This window comes from Uranotaenia lowii, chromosome 2 (genome assembly GCF_029784155.1).
Source record: "Uranotaenia lowii strain MFRU-FL chromosome 2, ASM2978415v1, whole genome shotgun sequence".
In the NCBI taxonomy this organism is placed as follows: Eukaryota; Metazoa; Arthropoda; class Insecta; order Diptera; family Culicidae; genus Uranotaenia; species Uranotaenia lowii.
The window spans coordinates 427,579,538-427,589,613 of NC_073692.1; the positions used below are offsets into that span (position 1 = coordinate 427,579,538).

Sequence of the window (10,076 nt, forward strand, 5' to 3'; positions counted from 1 at the left end):
CAAAACCAATCGACACGTCCTTGTGAAAAAGTGTCGCGCCGCTCTTTATCGGTTTTCTTTTTTTGAATTATTTTCGGACAAAGCTTGTGATCATTGGCCCGATGGGAGCCCAAACAGTTAACGCACTGGGGCTCACTATTTTCACATGCATGATCTTCGCCGCCCACTTGCTCCAAGCATTGGTTACAGCGTTTAGCACTCTTGCATCCTTTTTTATCATGTCCCAAGCGCCAGCAGTTACCACACTGGCGGACAGGATAAATGTACTGCTTAACAGAATAAAGCACTCTATTCAACTCGATGTGAGTAGGTAAACTCTGCCCAGCGAAAGTAAAAATCACCGTAAACAGGGCTTCCTCTTTATCATCATCTAATTTTCTAAGCACACGACGAGCATGAACTATCTCCGGGTTATCAACTTGATTCGACTTGCGTTTATCGTACGCATTAGCAAACTTCAATTCTTCATCACAAATATCCGGCTCAATATAGGCTACCCCAAGGCACTCCACCAGCCGTTGGGGGATAAAAAAACGCACTTCATTTGAGGTACCGATGCCTGCTATTTCATTAGCAGCATCCCTCGATCGCATCAAAATTTTCATTTTGGTTTTAGAAACCGGCATAGCACGTATAAAATCGTCACCAAATTTCTTCACCAGACTTTTAGCAATCTTCGCAGCAGATATATTTCCGACATTTGTTTCAGCCATAACGAGATATGGCCCAGCATAATTTTCGTGATATTTCCGCACTCGAACTTCATTTTTCGATGACCTTGGTGTATCGTTGTGGGTCATTGCACCGCTCGACAATAGCGTGTGGAAGGAGAGAAGAAAAATAAATTAGATTTCGATTCAGCTCACACACACGATGTGCAACGTACCGTAGTTCAAACGAGACTGAATACGCAAAGTTTAAGATAAAACAAATCAAATTTTAAGATAAATTTAATCTACTTGCAAAACGACGTTTACGCCAAACACGCCATGCAAAAGGTTGTAAGTGCTTAATCACACGAAAAACTAAATTAAAATATTTATTGAATACACTAGCATGTTTCTCATCTATGTTATAATTGCATACCAAATTTTCAGACAATACTGAGCCATATTTTAAAATGTAGGATTAAAAAGATTGTGTAAAACTTCAACAGCTATTTTCTCGAAACACCTCAGGTGGTTTATACGACCTAATCAAAATTAACTCTAGAATTATTATTTTTTTTACAAAAAAAATCAAAATCAAATCTCTGAACTCAGAATATCAATTTTTTTTTAAAGTTGGTTCGAAATTAAATTCATTTCTATTTAGTTTCCAGCATTGCGCAAAATACTGTTTTGATTCACAACTACCAACACAAACGGCAGTTTTGCACCACCTGCTTCTGTCAGTCGTTTAGCTTTGTTTAATGTTGTTTGTTTCCTCATCTCTTTTGCGGACAGCAGCATTTCTGTGAACCCTATCGAAGGCCAAAAACAACAAACAAGCTTGCTAAAGTAAACAACTCCCCCAAACGAGATTGCTGGACACTGAAATCAGAAGGTTTTTTCCCGAGAATGTAGCACATATTAATTCGTGCCTCGTCAGTGCCATCCCGTGAAATAGTTTATCTAGTCAGCAATTTCTTCTTATTTTGAACAAGTGTGTCGTAGTCAGTCCGGGGCTTCCGATTTTCCCCGTACGGCTGTTATCGTGTGAGTTGTTGAATGAAAACAGCTTTCCTCGCGTGTTCTTTTTTTTTTCGGTGGCCAACAAAACAGTGCGCATCTACAACTTTACTACAAGTTTGGGTAAGAATGAAATCGATCGTCATCATCATCAGCAGCACCACAGTGTTGTGCTAGCGAGCAGCCAGCTGTAGTACACAATTTTTATGATAAGATAGGCAGATTTCGCTTGTTTGTACTGGAGCAGCGACAGTTCAGAAAATGTGAGTTATGAGTCAATTGCTGATACGTGTCGTCTGATTATTCCGATTCTGCCGCTCAGATTGTTCAGATCATTTCAAAGGGTAAGCTCTTGATGTGATTCACTGATACCGGGGGGGATTTAATAATTTTTGTATATTTTTTCTGAAGATTTCTTTAAGCTCTGCATTATGCCCCTCAACATATTGGTGACCGGTGCGGCCGGTTTCGTTGGATCGCACACGGTACTGGAGCTGCTCAAGGTGGACCACCAGGTCATATGTTTGGATAATCTTTGCAACGCATACGGGGCAGCGAACGCCAAGCTGCCGGAATCACTTATACGGGTCCAAGAACTTACGGGAAAAACTCTAGTCTTTTACGATGTGGACATCCGAAACAGGGACGGTCTACGGAACATATTTAAGAAGGTAAGAAGAAAGGTTCCCTCTTTTGTCGATTTGTTTGATCTGAATGTTTGGTTTGTGCACGTGCAAGTCGTACACACTAGCACCACAGTGATAATAAGCCATCGGAAGACCTTGAGAATGATAATAGGTCGAACAGTAGATTAGAGAAGTCACATTGGCGCCAAGTACTACTTCATCGGATTGCAATCCGAGTGGATTATTGGGCTGTAAATGCATCCCGGTTGATAATAATGATGGCAAAATTATCAATACCGACTCGTTTCTGTTTTTGCTGATTACAGTACGTTGTTACAGATACAACAACATGCGATAGGCTCAGCAGCACAATTGCAATCATTCATTGCCCTAAGTCAGATAAGTTAAGCGAAATATTTATAATCGATGCACAGAAATGTTATCAGTCATCGATTTTGACAGGTTCTTCGGCCCGATAAAATTTAGACCATATTGTATTTAAAGCACGCAACAAACTTCAGAGCAAAGCTTACAGCTGAATGTTGAGGAAGGAACTTTTAATATCCTTTCATAGTCACCATCATCATTCATGGCGCCATTTGTTAAAAGAATCTTATGGTATAAGTTATAGTATTTTTCTGAGTGTAGGTATTTTGATCTGAACTGCCATCTGTAGGGGAGTTGGACAGAAAATTTTCGTCACGGTTATGATCCAAGATAGCCGAGATAATGTACAAAATCATTCAAATACTCAAAGCCTTTCATACGTTGATAGAACCCATAGTAAATGGAAAATAACAGGTAGGCCATTGCGCTTAACCTCACTTGAAAGCTCCGTGTATGTACACAGCATGCTTGCATACCAACAAAAATAGTTATGAAAATTAGGCAGTTTTATATAGAATGCCAATCCAAATTATTAATTTCTCCGTCAATAGCTATTCGATTCCTTCGAAAAGGGCCTCAGATTAAAGATTGATTCTTCAGGCTCATCGGAAACTATATTTTGCTTTGGATTTCCGGATCTGAACCATAAATAATGAGCATTCAAAAGAAATTTTCATCACCGTCCCTCTTCTTTGAGGGCAAAAAGTTAAATATTTTCTCCTGTCTATGTTCAAAATTTGATAAAAATGTAAAATACTTCATATTTCTGTGATAAATAATCAATTTGATTGAATTTTTTGTTCAAACCGCACAAGAAAAGGACCACACAAGGAAAAATAATCACCAAATTTTAGTTTTAAATCGATCAAAAGCCCGTTGCATATTACTTTTAGCGATTTTGAAAAGCCAAATATTGTTCGTTGCATTAAAATGCATCAATGAATATTTTTCTCATAATTTTGATGATTGTCAATTTGAGGAAAAAATTGATTTTCTGAAAAAATCCATACATTTGCCAGTTTTTTCCATAACTATTTTTGTGGGCTCTTACCAATACGTTCAAAGAGAGCGGAATAGCCTACCTTGTATATTTCAAAGTACTATGGATAGAACCTCCAGTGATTGGATTTAGAAACCACACGCTTCGATTCAGTCTAGACTAGAACCACTAGAACCTTTTACCCTTGCCCAATTTCTACTGAGCACGCAGGTAAATTTTTCATTAGTAATCAATTTTCGAATTAATTCTTAAGCTTTGCGAATCTTTTTTTCAAACAATATTGTTCAGGTGTTTTTAAATTTTTAAAGATTTTCTTTGAAATTCATTTGTTTAGCATTTATTTTCAAAAATCGGTTTGTCATGATAATGCACAGTTACAGGAAATTCGTTTTTCTATTACGTGTGTTTTGTTGTTTAAGATAATGATTTTTTTTCTAATTACCGGGGATTAAACTTACTTTCTACTTTACACGTTCGATTTTTCACAAACCTCTTAATCTATGCCATTTAATAAAACTTATTCTAATTTCATAGATTAAATATATATGTGTATCAACTGGCTGCCATTTTTGGGATGCACTACTTAAAGAAATCGGGATAAAAAAGCCCTATAAAAATATCAATCACGGTTATTTCAGCAATCATCACCAGAGTCTTCGGCATAAATTAACGAAGTGTCACAATTTTGTTTTCTTTTAGAGTCTATAATTAAACTCAAACAAAAAACAATTTGTTTGGTAAAACAACCAGTTGTTCGGTAAAAATTACCGAGCGATCGGTAAAAGCTGTGGACATTCATTCAAAAAATTACCGAGCATTCTCAATGTGGAGTTCGTTGATCTGTTTGGAAAACAGACAGCTTTTAAATGGGGCCGAAATATACAGCAGTCATAATTACCGAAATACCTGCAAAATGACCGTAATGACATCTTTTTTCAGCAGAAGAACCATAAAATTTTCGGTCATTCCTATCGAAATATCTGAAATTATTACCGAAATGCCATTCCATGTCATTTATTCAGTCTGTAAAGCCTTAATCGGCTAAGACGGTGTGTGTCTATAAGAAATGCCGGGAATTTTTACCAATTTTGTTTAACCTTAATTGGCATTTTGGAAAATTTTATAGAAACTATGTAGAATGATTTAGGAAGACGATGAAATTAATGAACAGATCAAAGCCGGCCGCCGGTCGTGGCCTAGAGGATAGCGTTCCAGTCTTCTAAGCCAGAGTCCATGAGATCGAATCCCGATCACGGCACATATAGTACTCTTTCTGTGGTCTGGTGGTTTTAGCATTTGTAAGATGCTAGCCATAATATCTTTGAAAGATGTACGCCTTAGGGTTAAGTAAAAAATTAGATCTCTTCAAAGAAACATGAAGTTTCACTGAGATCCTATATGTGTGTGTTCGTTTTTTTTTAAAAAAAAAGCTACAGCGCTTTGGGTCGAAGAAATGAGCGAAGGTTAAAAGTGTAAGCTAGGGTTTTGTGGTATGGCCAGCTTTGAACTACAAGTGTAATTCTTTCCCCGGCGTCAGCTGGATCGAATTGGATGAGTGACAATGGACCGTCAAAAGGCTGCTAGCGATTGCCATAGTAGCTATTTTGAGTTTGTCTTTTATACACTTTTAAAAAATTGTAAGAATCAGAGGAATACTTAGGTGCCTTATACGTCAGCATGGCCAGTATCTATAGTTTTTTATTGATTAAAAGACTTTGATTTAAATTATCACGCAATTGCGCACGCGACTCAATGATTCAACCACTGACCATAATTCAACAGTGATCGAGAGCCGTCCCTTCAATACATAAGAAAAAAAAATCGTCACATTTTAGCACAAAATCGACTGCGTGGCACATTTCGCAGCCCTGAAGGCCGTCGGAGAATCATGTCGGGTTCCGCTGCGCTACTACCAGAACAACATAACCGGAACGAGTGTCCTGTTGGAGGTTATGCAAGAGGTAAGAAGTTTCCCCAGTCCGTAGTAACCTAAAACACTAACCTCAAGTATGGTACCAGAATCCCGCTCCTTAAACTGTAATTTGCGAATGCTCGTTGAAACTTGATTCCGCCATAAGCTAAGGTTAATTCTAATCAAACTCAATCTTCCAGTGCAACGTATTTAGTTTTGTATACAGCTCAAGTGCCACCGTTTACGGGGAACCACAAAAACTCCCACTGGACGAAACTCACCCGACGGGCAATTGCACCAATCCCTATGGCAAAAGCAAATACTTCACCGAGGAGATTCTCAAGGATCTGTGCGAATCGGACCCTCGCTGGAAGGTGATATCCCTTCGCTATTTCAATCCGGTGGGTGCGCACAAATCCGGCCGCATTGGAGAAGATCCCAACGGGGAGCCGAACAATCTGATGCCCTACATTTCGCAAGTGGCCGTTGGCCGACGCCAGTGTTTGAAGGTGTTCGGCAACGATTACGACACTCCGGATGGGACCGGAGTGCGGGACTACATTCACATCGTGGACCTGGCCGAGGGTCACGTCAGCGCGATCGATAAGCTGGCCAGTGGTGAGTTAACGGGTTTCGTTGTGTACAATCTTGGTACGGGACGTGGGTATTCGGTTCTTGAGGTGGTGGATGCCTTTTCTAAAGCTTCTGGCAAGCCGATTAAGTATGAAATTGTAGATAGGTATATTCTTTTAGCGATTTTTCTATTCGTTAATGTTAACCAAAAGATTAAATCTCTTTTAGACGCCCAGGAGATATCGCTACAAGCTATGCCGACGTGAAGCTGGCAGCAAAAGAACTTGGCTGGACCGCTAAACGTGGAATCGCCGAAATGTGCGAAGATACCTGGAAATGGCAGAAAAATAACCCGAAGGGATTCGCAGGCTAAAATCCAAAACCAAAAAAGTGAATGAAGGCCACACAGGTGTTGGCAAAGCATTTCCCAAAGATCGTTCTGTTACGATAAATAATCAATAAAATATATCTAATATAGATAGAGGCATTATTCAAAAAGCATACACTTGTCAACACTTTTAATTGAGGTACGATAACATCACACCCTTAATATCGGGATGAATAAGCCATAATGACGCTTAAAATCCCTCGAGAAAAAAAATCACATTCTTATTTAAGAAATTTTTTAGAAGCAAAAATTATGTTTAGGGTTTAACCTTAAGTTAAGGTAAATGAATTCATTTCAAAATTTCTTTTCTTTATAATTTTACTAGCTGATTTTACCCGGCCTTGCTCGGGTTCACATAAAATATTAATCGAAATGAGGCGTTTGACTTTTTGAAATTGTTCCAGCGTATACCAATACGCTTGAAGAATACTCCAGAAGATTCTATGTTCAGCAAGCTTAGTTACTAGCATGTTCCATTATAGAAAGTTCCAGAATATTCCATTACTATTTAGCATGTTCTACCATAGAAGATTCCAGAATGTTCCATTCCTATATCATTGTATTTCCGATGTTTCTAGAAAGTTCCATTATAATCCTTAGAAGAATCTAGAATATTCTATACGTAATTTATTGGTATAATTCCGTCGTTTCCAGAACATTCCATTAGCATATAAATACAGAGTCGAGTAATTTGAGAGTTAGTATTATTCCGCCTTTTAGTGAGTATTATTCTGCATTTGAGTGAGTATAGTTCCAACCGTCAGTGAGTACAAGTTCTTCCTCAAGTTTGTGTCCTAAGTAAAAATAAAGTGTTTCCAAATACAAAAGGTGATTTTGTGAATTCAAGTACCAAGAAGTAATCCCTATCGACGTCAGTGAAGTTACCAGAGCTTTGGACTGTTGTCGATGTTAGAGTTACCAGTACTCTAACCGAGTTTTCCTATCAACATTTGAGCTTTCCGTTTCCTGCAACGGAACAGAAATTTTGAAAGCTTTTTGTTCATCATTATAACAAATTGGACCATGTTTGGCCATGTGAGCTTTGTAAGTTTCGTTGGTCTTCTTAAAGTTTTAATTGGGATTATTAGCAAAGTTTATCGTTTTCATATTATTGAATAACTAATAGTTTTTAGGTTTGCTAATAGAAATTTGAAATAATTTCTCTTGAATGCTTATCCATCTTATCTATCACGAAAAACATTTAAATCTAAGGTTGCCAGGTTGGCCGGATTTATCCGGATTTGCTAGAACATTTGAATCAAAATTTGAGGTAAGTTCGGTCTGGCCCGGTTTCCCGGATTTTGTTGCAAAGAGCCTGGATTTTGCCCGGATCAAGTCACAGCATTTTTAAAACGTAGCATAAACTGAGACTTTATAATTATTATAATTTTTCATTTTTACGTTCAAAAAGAAGTTTTTAATGGCAAGTTTTAGAAATCATCATGACTCGTGTTTGGAAGCTTAATATACAATTCAAAATCTGCTGATGTGGTTTGTTGGAAATAAAAATTGCAAGTATATTTTTAGTTATTTTTACTGAGTCGCAAATGCCATAAAGATGGTAAAACGACTATAATCGGAACAAAAAAAAAATATTTTTACTGAATAATTCCGCGGTTTTGACCAAGTTTGCCCGGACATCGCCAGGATATCGTTTTGAACACTTTGAAATCAAATGCTGGCCAAGTTTTTTTATAAAATTGGCTGGATTTGTCCGGTATTAAGCTTGTAAACAAATGTTAACGACCTCTTTTCAAGATCTCCCTGTAGAATGGAACACCCATTTAAGTTTTATTTTGTACTTAGAAATTTCTAAATAGATTTCCGCTGAAACCTCGGCACGTTTTCAATGTGTTTTTTAAGTTTTCTTATAATTAGATGGTAGAATTGAACACATCGGTGATCTGATCAATAATAACTTAAAATTTAAAAATTTACAAATGAAATTGAATTGTACAAAACTAAAAACTTCAGATTAAATTACTAAAAGTCTCGTGCATTGGATTTGGTTTTAATTTTTTTTTCATAAAATGAACGTTTAATTGTCTAATTCCTATTGTAAATTAAATTCCTACACGACAACCAAAGTGTTGAGATCGCAGCCTTGAACTTACAACCTTCAGTTTTATTAATTGATTCCCTATGAGGAGTTTCGAAATTATGAAAATGGATGGTTCCTTAAAGCTGCACGCAGAGAAAACTTGGATTTTGGTACAAAACAAAACTGACTTTGAATCAAAAAATTCTTTTTTTGGAATCAAACTCTTGTTTTCTTTGAATCAATGAATTATGGTTTTGATTCAAATGAATAATTTTTGAAAGAAAGAATAAATTTTTTGAATCGAATAATTTTGGGCTTTGATTTTAAAGAAATTCTTTGATTTAAAAGACATTTGTTCAATTGCATATTTCTTTTGAAACAAAGTTAATTTTCTTTTAACCAAAGAAAAATGCTTTCGAAGGAAAGGAATAATTTCTTTAAATAAAAACTTTCGAACTTGGATTGAACAAGAAGAATAAAACATAAAAATAGAATTGAGTTTGGCCGGTTGTGTTAAAAATCTAAACCAGTTAATCAGAGTTAGCTAAGGAGAATTCAGGATGAAGAATGGTAAGTGTTTCCGTTAATAAAAAAGGGAATATTTAAAAATTTCTATAAGCGCTTGCATTGTTACAGGACCACTGCTGATTCCATCCTTAGTTAGATAGTTAGTTTATCTTCGGCCCGATCTTCAGCGGCAACTACCAGTCGGATGGCGAGGAAAGCCAGCAACGAGACTTGCTTCCGGAAGTTAGCTCACGAAGAAATGCCTCTACGCCAGACTGGTGTCACCGAAATTTAGGATCGGATCATTCAATTATTTACACAGTGAACAAGTGTTTTTCTTAAGTTCGTGAATAAAAAAGAAATAAAAATTTTATATTTTTATTTTTATTATTTAAAATTCCTAATAGGAACTTCGGAACAACTGAAAATATTTCTTCCAATTGGAATAAATGAGAAAGAGTTCAATGAATAAATGCTTTTAAATCTAAATCTTTGTTACATTGAAGCAAACGAAAACGACTTTGTATCGAATGAAACTGTTTTTTGTTTCAAAGGATTAGAATTTTGATTCAAAGATTTTTCAAAAGAAATTTTTTTTGAAACAAAGAAAAATTCATTTGAACCAAAGGAATTTTTATTTATCCCAAAATCAAAGGAAAAAATCCTTTGTTTTTGCGGCACTTTCCTTTGAAATAAAAAATTTTTTCGCTGCGTGTGGAACATTAGATTTCAGTCCAAATAGTTATTCAACTGATGAAGTCAATGCATAATTAACATGAATTAATGTATCCATACTTTACACACTGCATATTCTAGTAGATTCTCAACCACTATTCTTCTCAATATATTTCTAACAGGCGAGTAGTTTTTTTTTATCCTAAATGAAGGCTCATTATTGCAATCAAATGCCTCGCACCTGTACCACGTGCTTTGAAAAGTAGAAGGAAAAAACACCCGCCAAAATTTCTCCAT

At 36.5% G+C, this 10,076-nt stretch overlaps 1 protein-coding gene across 1 annotated transcript; it reads left to right on the forward strand.

Moving 5' to 3' along the window:
- The first annotated feature begins 1,480 nt into the window (after positions 1 to 1,480).
- On the forward strand, positions 1,481 to 6,666 carry LOC129741559 (UDP-glucose 4-epimerase). The gene is made up of 5 exons (XM_055733300.1): positions 1,481 to 2,014; positions 2,082 to 2,341; positions 5,519 to 5,644; positions 5,796 to 6,334; positions 6,397 to 6,666. Exons 2-5 carry the CDS (start codon positions 2,102 to 2,104, stop codon positions 6,539 to 6,541), a joined length of 1,050 nt encoding a protein of 349 aa, XP_055589275.1. The 5' UTR covers positions 1,481 to 2,014; positions 2,082 to 2,101; the 3' UTR covers positions 6,542 to 6,666.
- Positions 6,667 to 10,076: the final 3,410 nt, after the last annotated feature.